The sequence below is a fragment of the Hydra viridissima genome, unplaced genomic scaffold (genome assembly GCF_058129835.1).
Source record: "Hydra viridissima isolate aposymbiotic clone 2 unplaced genomic scaffold, HvirCarnegie_v1 scaffold_9, whole genome shotgun sequence".
NCBI classification, from domain to species: Eukaryota; Metazoa; Cnidaria; class Hydrozoa; order Anthoathecata; family Hydridae; genus Hydra; species Hydra viridissima.
In genome coordinates, this window is record NW_028324308.1 from 14256681 (window position 1) to 14281707 (window position 25027).

Genomic DNA, 25027 nt, shown 5'->3' on the forward strand with positions numbered 1-25027 from the left:
TGGGTACTCATGAATCAATTTATTCGTGTACTTTATCTATTACTGTGTATCAATCATTGTTCTAATCCATCACTTCGATGAGACATTCTGTACAGTTTACAAACCTTAGCTGTTTCAGAAGTCTTTTATTATAAGTATTCTATATGGATTATCCAATTTCTCTGGCACTGTTTTAAAAACTTGAGATTAAAAAAACCAAAAATGGTTTTAGTGACTTCTGCATTAACTGTTTTTTATAGTTTTAATAGTCGATCATAAATTTTTATTTAGATATGCGAAATTAAACCGTCGCAAAAAAAGACAGCCTTAATATTTATTCGCTACATTCATACCTTCTAAAGTTCGTTTTACAATTTTCCAATTTAAAACGTTGAATTTACTTTCTTTGGGCATCCAGCCGCTGGAAATACCATATAACAAAATTTTTAATTGATTTGGGTAGTTTATTTTAATTTTGGCGATAAAGCGCTCCATAGGCAACACGATCACTCTAATCTTTAATCGTTCATTTTGTACTTACGAGTTTAAATCGGAGTATAATCAGATCTATGAGCAGTAGGGTAGGTCTTACTCATACTCAGGCCGTGAGGACTTAAAACAAACCGATCGACAAGACCACTTGACGGAAATTGACCTGGTATAGGCAGTTGACCTCCAGTTGCCAAACGTGTTAGGACCGAGCGTTCAGACATAGCTAAACGATGGGTAACGGGTGGCATTTTTGCGAGTGAGGTTGGTAATCTAGCAACGTCATTTTTCATTTCGGACAATAAAGACTCCAGTTGATTAAGGACCTTATGAAGCACAGCGTTAGCAGGTTTGTTACCAGATAAAGACTCTTTAGACAGGTGTTGGTGACTTTCTGCTAAGCATTCCAACTCAGCAAACCTACACACGACAAATTGCAATTGCAAGAAATAATTTTTAGAAATGAGAATGTTTGGCGATTGCAAATTGATTTAAGTCAAAATAGAAAATTTAAAAACTACCTTGACTGCAAAGACATGGCTGGGTGTTTGTTATCTTGTGTAACTGACATTAGAGTAGCGCGTTTTAATTGCTCTTCGACAATCAAAGCTTGCTCCAATAGCTGAACAATAAGTGTTGAAGAAAACAATGTAATGCACACCTTGCTTATAAGTTTTAAATCAATAAAAAAAATTGATAATTAACTATTTTATAACCTTGAATCTTCTTGCGATAAACTTATTCTTGTAATCAATGGACACTACAAAGAAATATATTAGGCAGGTTAGAAAAACACGTAAAGATTGAGTAAAAACTTCAAAAAGCAAAAATAGGACATACTTCTAGCAAATGGCTTATTTATTGCTTCGAATCTGACATCATTTTGTATATCCTGCCATCTGCTGTAGCCGTGCCTGCATTTATATAGTTAAGTTAATTATTTTCTGAAAATTTTTTCATTTGACTTTGAAAATTCCGTTTGTATTCTCATTAATTTCTTTTTTAAAGTACGAAAATCATAAAGACTTGCTATAGTTTTGTAACAAAACAAACAAAAAAAAAGCCTGTCAGGTATATCTTATTTTTTAACTACAAAATTTAAAGAAAGTTATTGTTAATAAGAATATCTCTTATATAAAGCAAGCAAACAAAAAAACAAAAAAATTGTGTTAAAAGATACACAACAACACCAGCAAGAAGCCAGTAATCATGAAATCTCCACCAAATATTGTCGAGTTTTCTCTTCTCTTCAGCTTCCCACAGTACGTGAAGTTCAGTGAAACCCCCGTCAGCAATGTTAAACATAAATTTTGGTATTTGTTGAGGCGATGTTATTTCTGCTTCACTTTTTTCGGGTGGGGAAGAATCTTTTGCAGAAGAATCACTAATCAGTACCTTCTGATCTATATTCAGAAGTTCTTTTTCACTGTCTTTATTGTCTATTTCTTTACTTGATAAGATCGGAGAAGAAACATTTGAGCTGCCATTCTGAAGATTTTTTTCATCAATATTTAACTTTTCAAGTGCTTTTACTTTCTCGTTGACTTTTTCATTTGAGTTTGGAGAAATATTATCCAATTCAGTAGCTGAGGACTTAACTTTATTTAAATCTACTTCTTCAATATTACAGTCTTCATTAGATGTTTCATCTACAGGTATTGTACCATCTTTTTCAACAGATGAAACTGATTCCTCTGGTTTCTCTGGATCGTCATTTTCTCTACCATCTTCATTTAAATTAGAGCGAATGTGTAGACTCACGTGACCATATAAAGTAGTATGTAGAAAGGTATTGATACTTGAGTATTCTTCAACCTTAAAAAAAATTGATATTTTAAGAATCTTTTTCTTCGAACGTTCTATTTGTAGAATATTTTGTTATAAATTTTGGAAATTGTTCTAATTTTGGAAAAAGGAATTTTTGTGAAACCTTGCGGACCATTTTAAAAATAGTAAAACGAATGAGTTTCATTTAAATTGATTATCGGATTCAATTTTTGTGCATTAGTTTAGTGTTTGACAACCATTTTTGTGCCATCCCCACCTACCTTTTGTTAAATTCGTATGCCCCGTGTAACATATAATTTTTAACATTCAAGTAATGATTGGTTTACTAAAGAAACGTAAATGATAGGTTATCAAAATTCCCATTGGGGCGTGAGGCCTAGGCAAGTATTTGAATAAAAAAATGGATTTTAAACGAAATGGAGTGAAAACAATATTGGCATACGATCTATAGAAGCATTGCAAGTATTGAGAATAGTACTCGTATGTATGCAGTCAAAAACTGCATATTTCTTTTTCTCATGGCTTAAAAACTCAAAGAACCTCCCCACTTGTAAATATAGATTCATCTATAAACTGTTCGCTATTAAACAAATTTTTTATTTTCATGAAAACTGAAGTTATATATTCTAAACCTGAGCAATAGTATATTTACTAAAAGTTTATTTATTACAGCACCAAATAAAATTTATGCCTTTTTTTTTTTTGGACATACACATACAGATTGTTTTTATTCACCTTTCTTTTTATTAAACTCATAATTCCAATACGTGAGAGCAACTGCAAACGATTGACTCCCTCTCTTGGCACACCATCACTATATGTTTCTGATTTTGTATCCATGCCTGGTTCACAGAGATGACGTAAAAACATTGACGTGTACGCTCTGATGAAAAGAAGTACATTACAGAGAAACAAAGCAGCATATGCAAAAATTGAATGTTAATTTTTTAAAAAACTTACTGGAAACATTTTTCTGTTTTTCCACGCAAATTATGAATACACCTAGAGAAAAAATGCATGTAATTAACAATATTGATTACAGTAACAACAATAATATTAAAACACAATGAACAATGTTAACAAAAAAAAAAATTAAATAAGAATATTTTAATTGAAAGTGTTATAACCATTTATCTTTTGCTGTTCTAAAGTCTTTAGGTGGTAAACCATAGCGCATAACTGCAGTAAGAAAGGCTCTCCGCTGCCGAGGATTAAATCCATATACTTCTAGCTGACTTCCAACTTTAGCAAGCAATGGCGGCAAAATGTCTTTTTCCTTTAACTTCTTTTGGCGAGCTGAGAGAAAAAGAAAAAACGCTTTTTTACAGCATTATAGTTTAAGCAGCATTGCCAGAGCAAACATTACTTAAAGTTTGACTAATTACATTTATCATAAAGTAAGTTAAAGGAATACCTTGAGATCCCAAATCCTCATCTGATAAATCTTCAGATTCATCAACCAATTCTGATGCATCAAAATCAGAGCCATCATCATAAGCTAAAGATGCATACATATATATCTACATATATATACATATACATATATATACATATACATATATATACATATACATACATATATACATATATATACATATACATACATATATACATATATATACATATACATACATAATACATATATACATATATATACATATATATATATATACATACATACATACATACATACATACATACATACATACATACATACATACATACATACATACATACATACATACATACATACATACATATATATATATATACATACATATACATATCAAAACACCATAGCTCACATATATATATATATATATATATATACATATATATATATATAGAACTTTCCTTTTTTATATTTTAAAATTTAAAGTGAAAAAACATTTTTGACATTTAAAATTATTTTGGACATAACTGCTTTTCAAAACCATTTGTTACTTTAAAACACAGATTAAAGAAAACTTTAATGAGATTAGCTTGATCTGTAAAGCAACTTTATTAATAACTTGTTGCAAAATAAAGAACTTTGAAGAAAATTCATCAAACTTTATGTACCAATCTTTCAACCAATTTAAAAAAAACTAAAGTTAATGCTTAGGGACAAGTATCATTTTTAAAATAACTAATAAATTAGCATGGTGAATATCAGTATAAAAATCTTCAGTTGGAAACAAATATTAAAAAGAAAATTTAGAATAATTTACAGTGATGTTCTAGCTAACATAAACAGCGGGTTTAAGGTTAAAGTTAATTTTCTAGCCCAAAGGAGTTTAAAAAACTCTTAAAACATAAAATCTCAGACATGTCATTAAATAGAAACACATTTTAGTTTCTATTTAATAACATGTCTGAGATTTTATGTTTTAATAATTTTTAATTTCTTTCGTTGACTAATCGGTCATTGACTTGTATAATAACTACTAAGTTTTTGTAAGACAACATGTAAATACCTTATACTACCTTGCCACTCCAGCCTTATGAATAGCAGGCCCTGTCAGCATTTATTTGTTATTTAGCATGCTACTTCAAAAAGATTATAAAAAACCATAATCCCATTTTAGGAAGTATGCACGCACAACATTAGGGTAGTTTTAAAAAATGAAAGTGTTAGAAAGTCTCTTCTGAAACTATAATTTGGTGAGGGACAATAAAAAAAAGATAACAAAAATTTTAGGAAGTGATTTAGGACTTGCTCAAACCATTCAATGTTTTTAAAAAAATTCATAAAATTTGAGCATTTTTTTCAGCAAATCTTTTATTAGAATAATAAACTTCAATCTTCAAAAAAAAAATCTAGAAACTTAATTCAGGTATTTAAATGCAAATCAACTTTTTTCTGCAGTAACTACTTACAGTACTTAATTATGTGTATAAGACTGTGTATTATAAATTATGCAATTAACACTCTATGACTCCAGCCTTTGTTAATTCACTAAAATTCTTGTGGTGATCTTTGATTAGATGACACAGGAACTGTTATTGTTCTCTGTTTTTTGTTATTTATGTATGAATTCTTGTATTAGAGCAACACTACCCGCAGTTAGGTCATTGACAACCTTAATAGTCCTAGCAACCTCCTGGTTCCTTCCGTAAAACATACAGGAAGTCTTCTACTTGCACATCATTGTCAACTAATGCAAATGCGACTAGAACTTCAGATAGATGCTAAAAGTGCCAATTAAATGCTCTCTAACTTTCTTTAGAAACACCTTTGTTCATTTATGCTAATAGAAAACAGACTAAGGTCATCCCAGGTTATTTCTTATAGTTCTGTAGCAACTTCTGTTGTGACTACATCCACTAAACCTCTAATGTTCAGTTTCAATGATTTTTGAGTTTTTGGTGTTGTTGGGTTGACTTCTGATAAGAACTGTTGCTGTCATTGTCAGTACTGAAGGATGATTAAGGGCTGGAGATCAATCAACTCCATGTATCATTCTTCTACAACCAGCTACACATCTGAACTATTAGAAAAAGATAATCCTTATCAACTTTAACTATATTAACAACATCCAAGTGAGCAACATCAAAGTTCCTGGATGCTCTCTTGAAATCTTGTTTGATTTACAAAATCTGTAGCAAGCTTTCTATTGACATTTTTTTAAAGCCCTTGCCACTTAGCATGTAGCTTCTGTATATGTTCAAGCATATGATCAAAACACTCAGTGTGTACCCTCAGTGCGTATTCTGCCAAATCAGAAGTAAATTAGATAAGTCATTTAAAGTTAACTACTCAACTGTATGGTGATGAAAAAGATTTCTTGTTGAGATGAAAGTTTAGATCCTTTGAAGTGTTCATCTGTACCTCCAATCAGTCATACAAAAGTTACTGAGCAATTATTAGCCATAATCAAAGATAAGACAGACTTTAAGTTACAAAATATTTTGAAAAAATAATTTTGGCTTTACAATAGGTATATTTTACTTTTATTTGTTATTAATCTAATTTACTTACGTTTCACATTCAATTAGTAAACATTATTTCCTTTATTTGTTAGTTTAACAACTAAATCCATACAAATTAAATACATAATTTTATTTAATTAGCAGTGTACTGAAAAAAATAAAAATAATACATAATTTTATTTAATTAGCAGTGTACTGAAAAAATAAAAATACATAATTTTATTTAATTAGCAGTGTACTGAAAAAAATAAAAATAATACATAATTTTATTTAATTAGCAGTGCACTGAAAAAATAAAAATAATGAATCATACCTAAAATTTGATGAAAATTTTAAATTCTTATATTTCTAAATAAACAATTTATTTACTATTTTTTAAAAAAAAAAAAATAATAATAATAATTTTGACATTTTTTTTTACATGTAAACATTTTTAGATCATTGAGCAAGCCCTAAATATTATTATATCTTAAAGATAATTTGGTTACATTTCATTTTCATATGGTAAATCATAAAATGGTGGGTTGGGAGAAGGCAAATAAAAACTTTAAAAATTTTCAATTGTAGGTAAAAACCACTATAATGCACATTGAAAATAAAAACTTAACTACCTTGTCTTAACATTTTAGTGGTTTCAGCAGCAAGGGCACCATCATTATAATTAACCTGTAAAAGATACAAGAAGAAATTTGATAAACATTTAACACAAGCTGTAGAAATCTACATGAAACAGAGACCGATAACATTTTGAATCAAATATTATTTTTTACCAATTTTTTTACTTATATAGTAAGTTTAAAAATCTTAGTACCTGCTTTCGAATTCGTTTTCCTTTTCCAAGTGTGCTAGCAATATATTCTTGCTCTTGTTCATAGTGGTGCCTAAGTAACTTTTCCCAATAGTCTGCATCTATTGTATCTGCTTCTTGCTAAAGAGCATTTAAAATTTGAAAGATATCTAAACCTGACTTATAAAAACATTTAAAAAACAAAGTGTGCTTACTAATTATTTCTTTAGCCAATATCCGTCAATGTTTAAAGGTATGATAATAGAATGATAAGAGACTATATATGAGATAAGAGATAATTTTTTATAGAACGTTTAAACTTTGCTCACTTTAAGTACTTCAACATCAGGTTCATCTTTATCTTTGACAGTGTAACTAGCGACCTAAAAAAAGATTACTTTATGTGTAACAAACAGTTTAAGAAAAAGTAACTACTTTGAAGTAAAAACTAAGATCAAGCTTTTTTAAAGAAGTTGTCCAAAACTACCATCAGTTAGAGTTGATGTTTAAAAATAAGTCAATTTTTTCTTGCATTACAAGCAACTCAATTGCATCATTCAAATTGCTTCGAGTAAAAAAGCTTACATAGTTTTCAATAAAATTAAAATATAGGAATTTGGCAAATTTAAAATCATAATATATTTTAAAAACTATAAGAGACCTTAAATGAAGATAAATAATCATCCATCCCTGATTCTTTCTCCATAATACCTTCATTAGAACGATCAAGTAACATATTAATAGCATTGTCATCATATACAATACGACCAGTAGAATCATCTAAGAACAAAATTACGTAATTAGTGAATAACTCTATTGCATACAAATTGTATTTTAAACACTTCTTAGAAATATTTTCCTTTCTCTTAAACAATCAATATTGGGCTTTAAGATACTGAAACTTCCTTATAAAAGCTAATAAAAAGTTAATATAGAAGTTAAATTGACTCAATCTTCTTTTAATTCTTTTTCTTCCTTCAACCTTCTTACATTAAAAATGCCTTAAACTTTCGAGTGGCTTAAATAAATTTTCAAAACGTAACTTTTTTCTGTACTACCCCCTAGTTAATATCCTAAATCTTAGAAAATCTCAGTAGTATTATTAAATCTTTACGGTGAGCTGATGTTGTTAATATTTCTATATAGTAAGTTCAAATACCTCCATCATCTTTAAACATCTCCTCTGTCCCAAATTTCAAAATATCATCCAACTCTCGCTTTGACATTGACTGTGTTGCTTTTGATCCAAGCCCTGGTCGCACAACCAGGTGAGTTAGCATCATCTTTTTTTTTGCCACCTATTAAAAGAATGTGTGGTTTAGTTGTTTTGTAATCTGCAGGCAATAAAAGAAAATTATGAAACTTTACTAAAAAAGTTAAAAATAAAACCTGTGTAATTCTCTCCTCTACAGTAGATTTTGTGACAAAGCGATAAATCATAACTTTATTTTGCTGACCAATTCTGTGTGCACGACTGAATGCTTGAATATCATTGTGTGGGTTCCAATCAGAGTCATAAATAAATACTGTATCTGCAGTAGCAAGATTTATACCTAAACCACCTGCACGTGTAGATAATAAAAAACTAAATATTTCAGAGTTGGGTTGATTAAATCGATCAATAGCAGATTGTCGTATACCACCAGTAATAGTACCATCTAAGCGCTCATAACGCCAACCATGCCCCTCCATAAAATCTTCTAAGAGATCAAGAACCCTAGTCATTTGTGAAAAGATGAGCACTCGGTGGCCTTGCTCTTTAAGCTTCTTCAACATTTTATAAAGAAGAACAAGTTTACCACTAGCCTCAGTAAGAGCTTTTACTTCATAAGCATTATTAGCATATCGAGGAGCCTATTAATGGGATCACTGCATTAATGGCAATTGAAAACTCATCATTTATTTAAAAAAATCAACTCACAAATTGTAGTTCAAATTAAAATTTATAAAAGATACATAAGTCAAGAAAAGAAAGTTTATAAAATTGCAAAAACAAACTTTTATTTGGCATTTAAAAAAGAACATTGCACCTCTAAAGAAGCTGTTGAGAAAAGGTATGGATGATTGCAACATTTTTTCAGCTCCATTACAATATTAAGAAGAGATACTTGTTGAGAACCACGTGTATTTAATGCACCAAAATTTTTTGTGAGAATATATTTGTAGTATTTTCTTTAAAAAAAAAATAGACATTCTTCATATTTTTAAAACTTAAACTTAACTATCATATACCCAAACAAAGATCATGGAAGTAAATAATATTGAAAACATACTTTTGCATAGGACTTAGTTCAACTCTAACAATAAATTCACTTTTGCTTGGCATATCTTTTAAAACATCACCTTTCAATCTGCGTAACATATGTGGACCTAGCATCTCATGAAGTTTTTTAATCTAAAAAAGAAAAATGATTACTCTAAAAAGTATTTTTTTAAATATTAATACCAAATAAAAAACTGTATCAGATAATAACCTGGTCTTCTTTAGCAATATCCTCAAACTCAGCTAAAAAGTTTTCACGATTTCTAAATAAAAATGTTAAGCCATTAATATTTTTAATGATGATTCAGACAAAGGTTTTACAATACTTCATACTCAAAGAATAATATACTTCGTATGGTTGTGGAATTTTTAACTTTGTTAAAATAGAAGAGACAATAGAGTTGTCTTAAAAATTTTCTATATCAAATATTTGATAATAATGTTCTCTAGAACTCATCAAAAAAAAAAAAAAAAAAATAGAAATTTAACAGTTCTTTTGCAAATCAACTTCTCATACTTTGAAAACAACTTTTTTCTAATCTCAAGGTTTTATTATTTTTAAAAAAGCTAGTGTAGTTTTTCATAAAATATCAGTTTTTACTATTAAATAAAAACTGATATTTTATCATGAGAAATAACATAAATTTTTTAATGTTATTTCTCATAATAAAATATCAGTTTTATTAAAATGCATTTTAACTTAAGTTATGAACTTAAAAAAATGCTTTAGCTTAGTTAACCTTTCCATTCTAAATAACACTTACTGAGAATTATATGGACATAGAGTTTAACAAAGGAAATAATTTAAACAACACTTACTGAAAATTATCTGGACATAAAAAGTTTAGCAAATGAAACAACTCTTCTAAATTATTTTGAAGAGGTGTACCAGTTAGCAGCAAAGTATAGTCAATATTATAGTTTGTCATAGTACGGAAGAACTAAGAGACAAATTTTTAATTCAGGAAAAAAAAAGTAACAAATTTAGAATAAACCTTGATTCTTAGTAATAAAAAATATTTAAAATTGCTTAAGAAGTATGTTTAATTAAAAAACATTTAACAACAAAAAAACCTTCTTCAATATAATAACACTAGCTTACTCTTGATTGGTTGTTTTTAAGCCTATGAGCTTCATCAATTACCAACACTTTCCAATCTATGGATTGCAATGTGTTCGAGTCTATTGCAACTAACTCATAAGAAGTTAATAACACATGGAATTTGCAGATCACATCTTTCTTGACTTTGTAAGCTTTCTGGCCTTTACGCATTGAGTCATCATCAAAAGTCATTTCATAATTTCTATTTCAAAGATAGAAAACAAAGTAATAGATAAGCAAACAAACATATACATTTTTATTTTGGTTATTAAACAAAATATTTATAACTAATGGGAAAAGCACACAAACATATACATTTTTAATTTGGTTATTAAACAAAAAATGCTTTTTTAAAAAGCAAACCATAGAAGCAAAACCATAAAATAAAAGACCATAAAAGCAAAACTACATAAAACTTTATGTTTGCAAAAATATCAACTGTTACCTTATCACTTGTCTATTTTCTCTATTACCAGAATATGTAACAACATACATATTTGGTGCCCAAAACTCAAATTCTCGCTCCCAATTAACAATTGTTGATAATGGTGCACAAATTAAAAATGGACCTTCAGAGCGACCTTCCGAAAGTAATGAATTTAAAAAAGTAATAGTTTGTATAGTTTTTCCTAGACCCATTTCATCTGCTAAAATTGTATTATCTCTCTGAGCCCAGGAGTAGCGTATCCAATTAATTCCTTCGATTTGGTATTCATGAAGTATTCCTCCAGTGTCAGTAATAAATGATGGTTGATTAGTATAACTGTAGCCATTTGGTCGGATATCATATTCCTAAATAGAGAATGTAAAATGATCACACTCTGAAAAGGAAAAAAATATTTCCATATAGGTAATAACAATCATACCCAGCCTTCTCGCTTTTTACTTGATTTTCCTTTATCTTTTTGTTTTAGTTTCTTTTTGTACTGAGTTCTATAAACATAGCACTAAAATTTATACTTATTTAAATATCAATGCACAAATAGCACTTGTGACTTGGTATATAAAAAAAAAGTCAACAATATTTTCAAAATAAGTTTGACTTCATCTTTTACTTCAAAAGAAGAAAAAAATTACCTTAGATTGTTGTAGATTTCGATATATTTGTCAAAGTCACTAAAATGAAATTTAAATCATAAAAATCTCATTAAAAATAAAATTAAGTTTTAACATATTGTATAACTTACTCAATGTCCTTGTTACATTCGTCATCTTTGAATTCCCATGTGCTCATTTCATAACCAAGCTCTCTCCATTTGACAAGGTACTGGATTTTTTTCTTAACTTCTCTGAATACAAAAAAATATCTTAGTAACACTTACTTTAAGAAAAAGTAAAAACACTTGCTTTTTAACTGTTGACTAAAAAAAATTTAAAGGAAAACTCTTTAGGGCTCATTGCCAGAAATAATTCTAATTAAAATTGTTAAGCTTACTTATGCCATAAGATCCTGTGTATTTGCAACCACTCTGGTTTTATTCCATATTGAAAAAATCTTCCATCAAGATTTCGTTTATGCTCAACTTCATCAACATTAACATCTTCACCTTCTTCAACAGTTCCTTCTTCAGTCATCGGAGGGTCATTCATATCATTTTTTCGGCAAAAGAATCGAAACAACGATATATGATATTTTTCAAGCTGAAGGTTAAAAAGTCTAGTATTTTCAAAAAGTTAGAAACTAATTATTATATTACATATAAATAATATCAAATTGTAAGGCTGCTTTAAAGTAAAAATTTTTATAACTGCTGGAACAAGTATACTAAAAATTTCTTTAATACCTGCAACTCATCAATCCAATGGCAGTTCCAATATGACATATTTGCATACTTTACAAAGAACTTTCTAACTTTATATTGCTCATCTTTTGCACCTGCAGCAATTTCTTCCTCTAAAAAGAAAAAGTATTTCCTTCAAAAAATCACTTCAACACAAAATCTTCAACATTTGTTGTAGTGTTTCATATAAAATGAAAGTAGCCCATTACATGAAGAGAAATCCAGTTGAAAGCAAAAAATACTGTTAAAAAATTCTCATGAACTTATATCATCAACTTTAAAAGTTCTTTTTTTTTTCTTGGTATAGAGTTATGTTTTACAATTATTATTACAGTAACTTTTATAACTGCTATATTACAATGTTTTACACCAGCTTTATATAACATGGTTAAAAACTGCATTCTCTTTTTTTTTGCATTACTTAGCCAGGGTATTAGATTAAAAATTTGGAAGATGCTTAATTTTATGCTTCTTTATATTTTACTTGTGAATTAGTGTATAAGTAAAAAGTATAAAGTAAGAAATCATCAATTTTTCTGATATTAATATAAGCACATTAAGTAAAATTCTCATAAAAAGTTACAGCTAACAAAAAAATAACTATTATGCCATTTGTATTATTACTCATTGTATACATATATGAAACAAACTTTTTACTTGTTGGAGTATGAGTTAAAAACTTCCAAAACAAAATCCGTTCAACTTTTCCAGGCAACTTTTCCACCTTGCAAAGAGGACACTTCCATTCCCCTTCAGGAACAGTGATTAACTGTGGTTTTACACAGCGCATATGATATGTACCTGGACAAAAATCACAGCACAATAACTCTCCACCATCTCTACATATTTTACAATAATCCCCATGAAATGTTTCTTCTTCTTCATCTTCTTCAACTGGACAAGTCATTTCATCCTGAAACACATTAAGAATTACATTTTTGTCTATATGTAAAAGGTATTTGAAGTTAAAAGAAAGCTCTGCATAAAAATTGTCTAATATTGAATTTAAAAAAATCTTTTTAAAGGAATTTATTCACCACCTCACACTTTGGGCAACTCCAATCTCCTTCAGGGACTTCATCAAGTGGTGGATCTAAACATGTAAGATGCCAAGAACAAGTACAAGTATCACACAACAAGATATCTCCTCCTTCACCACATACATCACATACTGAATTGTGTATCGGCTCTGGAACAGGTTCACCTTTCTGAACTAAACAAAATTTTAAAGCAATAAAGTTAAATCAATGGATAATACATAGCTGCAGTTGTATACCCAAAATATTTATGGTAATTTGTATTTAAATAATGAAGTTCTATAAGAGATAAAACAGGAAAAAAAATCAAAGGTTTATTTGAAACAAATTACATATAAAAGTTTTTAAATGAACTTCCAGAAACCTTTTTTGAGTGATGAAGATTTTTTAACAGTTGCAGCTATTTTTTGAGCTTTTTTCTTCTCCTTTTTGTCTTTGGTATTTTTAATTCTGGGTCCAGTTCTTTTTTTATTTTTCTTTTTTTCAGTTAATAGATCAATATCTTCTTCTTGTTCAGCTCGAGTTACTTCATCAAAATTTATTTCATCTAAATTTACAATACCCTGTCTTGCTGTTTTTTTAACTTGCCTGGAAGTCTTGCGATCACCAGCCTTAAAATTTAAAGAATTATGATATATAAGAAATATTTTCTAAAAAAAACATATTACAAAAATTCAATACAAAAAGTCCAGAGAGCTATAAAATGCCTTATTTGAGATTTGTGGTCAGTTCATTCTTCTTTGGTATCTTTTTTTGTGACTACAAAACTTGTTTACTTAATAATAAAAAATTGTAGCTCTATTTTTCAAGGAACTTCTAAAAACTGTATTTAGGTTATAAACTCATAAATGTTTGTGATAATATGCATTTACATGGTGATTAACTATCTTAATAATAATTAAGATGTTTGCGACAATATGCATTTAATTGGTGATTATCAGGTTAGGTTGTACAAAGTCTAGTTTTCAGAAGATTTCAGTAACTATAACATGTACATTAAGGCCTCTTACCTAACTTATCAAAATACATTACTATATCGAGTATTTCTTTTTTTAAAAATCCTAACTGCAAAAAGCCTGTATTTTTTTAAAATATTATATACCATAGTAAAATCTTATTAGGCAAGGTATTTCAATTGCATTTCAATTCTACTAAAACTATAATTTATAAAAATAATAAAATAAATCAAATTACCAAAAAAAAATTTATTGTTAATGACAGGTTAACAATCTACATACACTTTATCTTTTTTTTTTTTAGCTGAATAACATTGTTAGTATTGAAACATAATACAAAACCTGATAATAAAATATTAACTGATAATAAAATATTATTGATAAATATTATAGTGCCATTGTTTTTAAAAAAATTGACGAAAACAAAATGTCAGGAGGATATTTTTTTAAAATCAATTAATGAAAGATTTACTTATACAAGTATTAGAGCTAAAGAAACATTGTGAGGAAAATGAAACATTCAGTAATGCGAGCCTTCAAAAAAATCATTTAGTTAAGAATAAATTTAGAAAGAATTATATTTGCTAAACTAAGAGCTGCCACAAGTAGTTAGAGTCAGAAAAGAAAGGTCTATAATAACAAGGGGCTGATAAATAAAAACTAGTACCCTAAAGACTTTGTTTCCTCTTTTAAATACTTTCAGTTTTAAATCACTGGAAGATTCGTCTTCTAAATATTCTTCGTCACTGTCCATGTTACTATTAGGGGAACCGGGCTACAAGAAATCACAAACAATATCAACACTAGACTCCAATTTACTCAATTATTTCAAGTCAGTAAATTATGCTAATGAAAGGGGACAGAAAGAGCCAGTGATTGGTAATGCTGACCATTTGTGAAATGAACATTTTTACGCTGTTTTTCACGCTGTTTAAATTTATTATTTTTCAATTTGGTGCAATTTTACTTGAAGCAAGTTTATTTGTTAAGTACAAATGTTTATCAAATGCCCTCCCTCCATCTCATTTTTGTTTTTGTCAATAACCTTTTTTAGATTATACGTACTTGTTATCTTACAATGGCATTTTAATATTGCTATGAAAACAAAACAGAAATACTATTACATGACTCTCTTTTAATTCTGACTCTGATAAGGGACTTCCCATAATAGCTCCTTTTAAACGCTCAATATCAGGTGTATCACTTCTAAATTCTATTCCATACAACTCTTTAAATTCACGCCATTTTGCTCCAACCAATGAAGTGATGTGTAGCCCAGAAGCCTTGGGATTGTGTTCCTGAACCTTAGATCGGACATGTTTGTTAAACTGTTTATAAGTCATATCATTCAGAAGCTCATCAGGAATATCAATGTCGACATTTACTAGATTGTGAGTTGTACATATCCAATCTGAGCCCTTAGCAGTCTAAATAAAGTTGAAATCAGAAAAAAACTCTTCAAATCACACTCAAATTTTTTGAAACTTGATATTAAAAATGTGTCATAATATTAAATACAATTTCAATTATAGGATTCGTCAACATTAAATTAAATGGGAAATTAGAGAGATATCATATTAATCTTTCCCCACAGTTCTTGTTACATAAGGTATTAGAATGACTGCCAAGGAAATAATATAACATAAATTGGAAATGAGAAAAACATTTTCTCTTAGTTGGATTTTAAGTGAACATCAGAGCTTCAGTATTTTTTATTTGAAACCTTATGACGCTTTTAGGATTTTTTGTGGTATTTAAAAAATCTTCAATGATAAATTCTTAACAACAGTGTGCAGTTAAAAGATTCCCTTTTTAAAAAAATCTTGACCTTAACTAATCTGAAAATATCAATATTTTAATTCCTTGCTTTGTGCTCTAAAAAATATTTTTTCTCATGTTAAAAAAAAAAAACAAAAACAATAAACCAATATTTTCAATAAAAAAAAAAAAATTTTAACAACTTCATTATCACAAGACTCAATCGCAAACTTGTTTGAACTAAAACTTATTTAAAGCAGTTTTTTCATTTTTTCCTGAAGCTAACCTAAAATGAATAACTGATTTATTTATCAAACTTTTACAACTGACTTTTTAAATGTAAATGCTCATATCAAAATTTATTACATTGTTTTCACCTTGATACCATGCTTCATTCTAAAGCTAAAATGTTTTAAAAAGGACACAAGTTTTATTTTCTTTCAATGGCCTATAGAAATTTTAACTGAATCTTTAAAACATTCTATAAGATTCTTATAGAATCCCATAAATGTATGAAGATTTTATAGGATTTCTAAATTATTTTTACCAGGGAAAAAATAACGCTTTTAATTTGATAGTTGGTGCACTTAGCAATTAAAAAAGCAGAGAAAACCTTTAATTTACACACTTTTAAGTTTCACTTGCTAGGTACTAATATAGTTTCACTAGTTAAGTATCACTTGTTAAGTACTAATATATAGTTCACTAGTTAAGTATAATATATAGTCATTTTATAAGGAGATCATTGTTGTTTTAATTAGAGCTGACTTTAATTAAAAAGGTAATCTTTTTTAAAATTTATTTGTTTTCATTATAACCTTTATGTATCTAAAAAGCCATGAAAAAAAAAGATTTTTTCAGTAGTTAAAAAAGTGGTTGCACAACAAAAATTTATTATGTAAAACAAATAGTAGAAAAAAAAAAAAAAAAAAAAAAAAAAAAAAAAAAAACTATTGCTGTTTCTAATAGCTAAAAATTCTTAAAAGCTGCAATACATCGGAATGTGGCAAGAGACAGATGTAAATTGACACATTTTTCACTATTTATATGGCTTTGAATTCAAAAACAATATGTAAAAATTTCTAAACTTCATCAAAAAAACATCTCTGGATAATACATAAGGGATATATGGTAATACTAAGCTAAGACTACCACGCTAAAGAGTAAGCATAAGCGTTTGGTTTTTCTGTTAACAACCAATAAGGTTCAAACTTCTTTATAAAACTTTTAAAATAGATTTTTAAAATAAATTTTTAAAAGTTTATTTAAAATAAAAGACTTCATGCATTTAAAACAGAAAGATTTTGGTATGACATGTTTGTGTTCTTATATAATTTGTTATTTTTGAAAAATAAGTTTAACAGATTTAATCAATAGCAATTCTGTACAATTTCTTGAAGTTTCAAAGCAAATTAATAAGATATGCAAGGTATCTTGATTTTTTTTTTCTGGAATCTTTTAACTTTGTGTGTCTAAATATATAAATTGTTTTAAAATTGATTTAACAATTTTTTTTATTATTATTTTCAAAAAATAAAAAATTATTATTAAATGACTGATTGTCTCTCTAGAGGTCTCTCTAGATTTAATAGCTTTGACGCCAAATAATGAAAAGTCTGTTTTGAACTAATTTAGCATTTTAATGCATTTCGAAAAAATGCTTAGAAAATCTGTTATAAATCATGAGTTCTTAATTCAGGAGGGCATTGAATATTTATTTTGTATTTTATTAAATGATTTAATTATTTGTTTTAATGCACCATTCTGCAAATCCTTATTACATAATCAAGAAAAAACAAAAAAAAAAACAGCCATAAAGAATCTAAAAAGTAAAGTCATACCTCATCAAATGAATTTAGTTTACTCTTTTTCATTTCTTCCTGAATCTTAAAAAAACATTCATAAAAATATTACATAATATGAAAAAATAATTTTTTTTAAAGGAAACCATGCTGGTTCTGAAAAATTATAAAATTTACCTAACTATACTTAATTATTCTATTTAATAACTTACTTAGAAACAAATGTTACCAAATTATTTGAATTTTAACAAATCTTAACTGATACAGTTAACAGTATCAGTAATAGGGTATATCATACTTTTGCATGTTTTAATTTTCATTCAGTATGTCACTTTTCCTATGTATTCATAAACCCTGAGTTGAATGGTATAATTTATTTTGGTGAAAAAACAAGTCTAGCTACCGGGAAAACGTTTTTAATTTTCAAAAATATTGTGTTTTTTTACTAAATGATGACTGTTTATGTTATAAATGTACATAATAATTATTTAAAATATTGTTTAACCTTATGCTTAATTTTTATAATATGCTTTGAGTTTTTAACAATATTATTTTGTGTATAAGTATCAGTTAATATTCAAATATACTTTGAAAATACTATAACTACCATTTTAGATTTTATTTCAAATTAATTGCTATACTTGCTGTATTTATATCTTCCAGATTCATAATATATTAAAAAAAGAAAAATGGCATTATCAGTTAGCAAGGAAACCAGAAAATCGATTAACACCAAACCAAGTGAGTATCTTGGAGGTCCTAAAAAGTTTCTCCAAACTGAATTTCCAACATTACGTGATTGTTTTCAGCGATGTCTAGATCTGCAGCGAAACAGAATACTAGTCTGTGAAAAAAATCCACATAACATATCAATGCAAGAAATTTTTTCTAATGTTGCTAATGAAGTTGCAGAATGATGGCTTATTTCCAACACAGAATTTAAAGAACCCATAGCTTGTGGAACTAAAGCAATAGCACTAAGAATTAATAGAAGTTGGTCTGCATTCTCTAAGATAGCTCAACACAAATCTCAAAAGGCAAACAAAAAATGCTGGGAACCTAAACTTGATAAACTTTTAGATATTGCTTTTTGCAAATGCAGAATCGTTTACTACAGTGATAATGATGCCCCTTGCAACGAATCTTGTGATGACAGTGCTCATTGCTTTTGCAAATGTGACTTAAATTTAAGCATTCCTAAAAAAGAACTTATTTGGATAAAAACCCAGCGAGAAAAACAAGGCAGTGTTTCATGTATGCAAGAATTTGGTCTTGATCTTAAAGAGACTGCCAAACTTAGGCTAAAATGCTTACACAAGTCAACTGAACAAGCAAGACTCATGCGACAACGTGAAGAAGCTTCAAAGTATAAGTTAGAATCATCATTCTCTATTTATCCAACCGATGTTAGATTTGATGATGAAAGTAAGGGTGTTACAATAGAAATTAATAATAATTCCAATGATGTGATAGTCAGTGATAGCGATAAAGTCAGTGATAGCGAAGAGGACTCGACATTTGAAAATCAAGAGAGTTATGTTAAACGAAACTACCTTGATATTAGTAATGCTGTCGTTGCCTCTATCAGATTTGGTGTATCATCGACTGCTACTGCTGCTATCATTAATGGTCTACTGAAAGATATTATGAAGGCAGGAAAACTTGTTGAAGATAAAAAAAATCTCATATGTGATAGTATGAAAGTTTTTCGTGCCAAAGAGTGTGCTATGAAGTATTCCAGAGTAGAAGAAAATTTCGACTGTGAAAGAAATATAATTACTGGAATTTTTGTTGATGGTAGAAAAGATAAAACTTTAGTTCTTATCCATGATAAAACCACAGGCACCTTCAGAAAACAAATTATCAAAGAAAATCATATAACTGTGTCAGAAGAGCCTAGAGGTCGCTACCTTACTCATTATACACCAAAACTTAAGTCAGAAATATTTAAACCAGCTAAGCAATGTGCTATTGGATTATTCGACTGGTTAATGGAAAGAGGTAAAGATCTTAATCTCCAACTAATTGGCAGTGATACTACAAATGAAATGTCTGGATGGAAAGGTGGAATGCTTCATTTTGTGGAAGAACTTCTCAATCGAAAACTTTTTAGATCTTTTTGCTGGCTTCACATTAATGAGCTTCCATTCCGTCATATTATGGAAAAACTTGATGGACCAACTTCTTCAGATAAAGGATGGAGTGGAGCAGTAGGTAAACTGCTTTCCAAACTAGAAAATCTTGAAAGAATTACTAAATTTATGCCTATTCCGCTTCTGGAGCCTCTTGTTACTATAAGTGAAGATTTCTTAAAGCAAATGAGCACTGACAGTTTAGTCGCATGGAAGTATTTAAATGCAATATTGAAAGGAAAGCTTGATCCTGAAGTAGCAGCTCTTAAATGTGGTAGATTGTCTCACAGTCGATGGCTTACTTGTGGCATGAGATGCCTGCTTCTCTATATGAGTAAATATGATCTTGAACCTGATAATGCAGAGATCTTAAGACTGCTTGCAACTTAGGTGACTCAGGTTTATTTTCCAATGTTCTTTGAGATTAAAGTTAAGCATGACATTAAATATGGTTCTTGTCATCTTTTAAAACTGTTTCAACTTTGGCAGAACCAAGATGATAGGATTAAAGAAGCATCTAAACTTTATCTCAAAAGTGAATCTTGGTGGGCTCATCCTGAGAATATACTTGTCTCACTTCTCTGTTCTGATAACTCAGAACAAAGGTTATTTGCCGTCGACATAATATTGGCAGTTAGGGCCGGAAGTGAACTTGGCTCAACAGATGTTAGACCATTTAAAGTTTCGCAAACAATAAACCTTGATGCTTGTGACATCAAAGAACTTGTCGACTGGGAAAAAGAGGTCATCACTGAACCAATTTTCACTGCAAATATGTCGTTAGTCCAACTCAATGCATTGATAGTTTCTCTCCTGCAGCTACCTCTATACTCATTACATACCCAAAGTTGCGAGAGAGCAGTCAAATTAGTCACAGAAGCAGCTCAGTCAGTCTGTGGTTGGGATAAAAGAGATGGTTTTATAAGAACTCAATTGCGAAATCGTGAACTAATGCCTTTGTTTAAATCAAGAAAAGACTTTAAGTGATTTATGTAATTACTAATTTAGTATTTTTGATTTTTATTTATACTTTTATTTATACTCCCCAAAATCCTTATAAAATCAACATTAAAACCCAACTTGGTTTTAATGTTGATTTTATAAGAATTTTGGGTAGCTAAAACAAAAATTAAGGCAGCCAGATTTATAATTTGAATTAGTATTTTGAGAAAGTGTAAGGGGAGGGGGCTTTTGCAACTAAGCCCCTTGCTCCTACTCTACCTACTCTATCTCCTACCAGTGCGTGTATAAATATATATATATATACTAATTGTAATATATCTTGATCTTATATAATCATAATAAAACTATCTAATATTGATAGAAGGGAGGGGGGGGGCGGAAGCCCCTAGCCGTGCATTCTGGCTCAAGAATCCTGGAAGCTAAATGATAATTTTGTGTTTTATAACAAATGATTTATTTTTTACCTAATATTATTTTAATTTTTATTATTAATTGACTAAAAACATTTAAAAATTAAGCTTTAGTTATAAAAGACTAATTTCTTTAAAAAAAGCTAATTTTAAAACCAGTTTCCCGGTAGCTAGACATCAATATTTTGCAAAAATATTATTATATTTGAATTCCCCGTACCCAAATACATAGGAATCCAAGCGTGCTAGTCAAAATTCTGAAAAATTATTTTTTGGCTCAAGTATGATATACCCTAATCAGTAAGGATTTTAAATAGCAATAATGCCAATACTCCTACCTCAATATCTACATCACCATCTTCATCAGCATTCCTCTTTCGTTTCTTTTTTGAATTATCACAATAGTTGACAGCCATATTGTCTACTGCTGGTTGCATTTATCTATTTGTATTAAATTTTTGTTTTGTTTTTTATAATTAAGACATCTGTATTTTTAATAATAAAAAATACCTCTGCAGAAAAGTAGCAAAATATTAACACACACATATACTTTTTTTTTTTTTTAAAAAAAAAAAGATATTTGATATCTCACCCCCTGACGTGTCTCTTGGGTACAATAGTTAAATTGGTGAAGTTACAGCTCATTTGAACAAGCTTGAGAGGTCCCCCAGAGACTTTCAAATTTTTATTATTGGAATTATTGGAAATCTATACTAATAAGCTTAAAGAATATGCACAAAATAAGTGAAAATAAAGCTAGAAATACAAACTACTCTAATTATCTTACTGGTGACATTAATTAGAGTTTAAACTATTCATTAATAATTATCTAAAGACTGTTACTTTTATTAGAAAATGCAATTAATTTACATATTTGACCAGTCAACTCCATATTTAAAACAAAAGATTATAACCAAGTGATGTTTAGAAACAAATTATACCTTTACTTATTACTATTTGGTGTAATGCTATTATCACAAGACCAAGTGGCCTTTTTATTTTATTTCATTCTTAGCAAACTCAATTTGCATATGGTTTACTTTATACAAAATGGTGGAAAAAAATGGGAAACAACATTTTGTAAGTTTGTTAATTATTGTACTAATAATATAAAAATTATAAATTTAGTTAGTATCTGGATCAGGACAAGCAGTTGCTGATGCAGCCCATGAATATATAAATTCTTAGAAGTGTGAATCAAGGCTCACTGATATGTTTGGACAACAGCTTCTTATACTACTCCAATACTGGAGTATCATTTCTTAGTATGACTCAATGAAGTAGGAATCAATAGAGCTTGCATTCTACTAGAATTAGCTTTGAGACATAACCTATCATGGATGGCTTGCCATCCTAATTTGTTTAAGTGTTGCTTGCCAATGTATTAAATGTTTGTTTCAGACCATTAACTGGACCAGAAAATTTTAAAGAAGTTTCATGAAAAATTGAAAAAAAGAACCACTCACTATAAATCAGATTGATCCCTTTGATAATGATTTCAGACACAATTAAAACATTCATTACAAGTCACCTTGAGGTCAGTTATTCATAAGATGACTATTTAAGTTTTTCTTTTGTGCGACACAAATGTTTGGGCTGCAGGTTGATGTCACTATTTGCAGACCTAGTGCACTGCACAGGATACAATGGATGTTGAAAGTCATCTTTGCATTTATAATCAAACTGTTATTTATAGGAAATGAAACCATCTTTAAGTAAACAGCTAAAGAATTAAAAGGGATTCAACATTTTAATTGGTTTGTTATCTATGCTTGTCTTCAGTCATAGCCTATATGCAGGCTCACTGCTGATTTATCTGTGAATGATATTTTGTTGATACAGCATTTGCATGATTATGACAGTGCCATTCTTGGTTTGACTGGAATAAAAATGATGCTGCATCATTTTTTGTATATGAGTCCAGAATTAGCAATTCTTGGTTTTTTTCATATCTTCTGCCTGACAAAGAAAAGACTGATCTTATCTGCATAAAACAATCAGATTGTGGCCCACAAAATATAAACACAAAGTTTTTTTTTTTTTTCAATTTATTGAAACATCCAATATTGATGCAGGCTTTTTTAAATTTGGCAAGTAAACCACTGTTACCATACAGATAAAATCAATGAGGTGAGACATCAATATTAAAAAAACTCTATATTTTTGGAATACCCTACTTTATATATATACACACACACACACACACACACACACACACACACACACACACACACACACACACACACACACACACACACACACACACACACACATTTGAGTTTTAGACTTCATTCTTAATGCTACTATAGTTGCATTGTTAGTAATATGCGTTTATGTGAGTGTATATAAAATTACTTCCTCTTTATTACTTCTTAAAATCCAACAACTGCAGGATAACTTTTGAATTAAATAGGATAAATGTGCTTTATATGAAATTTTTATAGTACACAAGCTAAAAGAAATATATATAAAAAGAAATATATATAAAAACACCATGAAAAAATGATGAGTGTAAAATATTCAAAATACAGTGAACAAATACCACTTCTGTAGACACAAGAAAGATATAAAGTTTAGGTCAGCAACTATTATTTACTGGTCATTGCGGACTTTTTCATTTTTTACATACTGAATATTTACAAATGAAAATTTCCTCTTTAAATCTTGTATACCTATTTAGTTAGAAAGAAAGTAAATATGCAATTCACTAGGTAGATTTAAAAGAAAGCTTTCGATGCTTGAGCTTATAAAAATATTTAAACATATACGGTAAGACTTAAAATAACCAAAAACAGAGCGCTAGCATTTGAAAATACGCAAGCAAGTGGTTATTTTGTTTTTTATCTTTATTATTGTGTAGTTATTTGTAATGTTTTTGTCATGCAATTGTGAAAGTTAAAAATAATATTTCAATAAAAAAAAATACCTATCAATTTTAGTGCTTATTGTCGGTAACAGCCGTGTATTTAAAATAAATTTTAAATACGAAGAGCGGGTAACTATTAAAACAGAGATCTTCTTTGTTTTTATGAATATTAGCCCCCCTAGGTGTACGTAAGGAGAAATAATAAGAAAATAAATTTGAAACAGTGTCCTTTACAAATTGTTCGCTATTTTGATAATCTTAGCGGAAATAGTGTAAGCATTTTGAATATTAACCAAAATATATTTTTTTATTCGTATATAAATAGAAATAATTTATTTATAACTTTAAAGAGTTAAGTCAAATTCTTGGAAAATTCTTCACTGAAAACCGAACATATCATGATCAAGTAATATATTCTCATAACATAGTTTTATATGGGAAACCCTTTAGAAAATTAATTATGATATACCAAATTAAAAAACCTTGACCATATTTCAAATTATTAAACCAAATGATATACTCAAAATAGAATAGTATATTTTTTTCAAAATGGCTCGATCTTTAAATTTGTTTGAAATTATCTTCCGTAAAAGACGATGAAAATTTAGGAACGAACTTTATGGTTTTTCTTACATTAATCACGAGAGGTTTTACGAGAGAGGATGTTTCTCGTAAAGATGCTCTAGGTAAAGTTTCAGCGTGATAAGAAAAAGTAAAGGACAATCCTAAAACAGTAATGTTTTAGATTTAAACAAAAGCTTTGATAAAAGCAATAGTATTTTTCAAATAGAATATATTTTTTTAATCTTTCTGATCTCATATATTACTCACAGTTTTTATTAAAAATATTTTGCCAGGAATAATATTTCCAAACAAGCATAATCGGCTGAGATTTTGGTTGTTTGAAAGTCTTTCGCGTGTTTCTAACGCTAGAAGTTCTTAAAATTTCTAGAAAGGAAGTAAAGAAAGTTTACAGGTGCGTTTTGGAAAAGAAATTGTAGA

General features: G+C 28.7%; 1 protein-coding gene across 6 annotated transcripts; it reads right to left on the reverse strand.

Annotated features, from left to right (window-relative positions):
- Positions 1-306: 306 nt before the first annotated feature.
- LOC145185822 (ATP-dependent chromatin remodeler Chd3-like) lies at positions 307-24172 on the reverse strand. Of its 6 annotated transcripts, none has more exons than XM_090098516.1 (34): positions 24086-24172; positions 21498-21600; positions 17694-17738; positions 15219-15521; positions 14762-14869; positions 13503-13749; positions 13142-13314; positions 12759-13014; positions 12105-12214; positions 11756-11961; positions 11508-11609; positions 11398-11436; positions 11187-11253; positions 10766-11112; positions 10321-10522; positions 10038-10159; positions 9430-9481; positions 9229-9350; positions 8986-9127; positions 8345-8809; positions 8115-8253; positions 7617-7735; positions 7285-7338; positions 6980-7096; positions 6780-6834; positions 3671-3754; positions 3384-3552; positions 3217-3258; positions 2992-3139; positions 1649-2283; positions 1309-1382; positions 1185-1228; positions 990-1090; positions 307-888 (listed from the first exon to the last, which is right to left on the reverse strand). In XM_090098516.1, the coding sequence occupies exons 2-34, from the start codon at positions 21594-21596 to the stop codon at positions 525-527; spliced, it is 5352 nt and encodes a 1783-aa protein (XP_089954642.1). In that variant the 5' UTR covers positions 21597-21600; positions 24086-24172; the 3' UTR covers positions 307-524. The 6 variants fall into 6 exon arrangements, with proteins under 6 accessions (XP_089954642.1, XP_089954641.1, XP_089954645.1 ...); XM_090098515.1 differs by lacking the exon at positions 24086-24172 and adding an exon at positions 21752-21917; XM_090098519.1 differs by lacking the exon at positions 14762-14869 and having other exon boundaries at positions 24086-24160.
- Between the last annotated feature and the right edge of the window lie 855 nt (positions 24173-25027).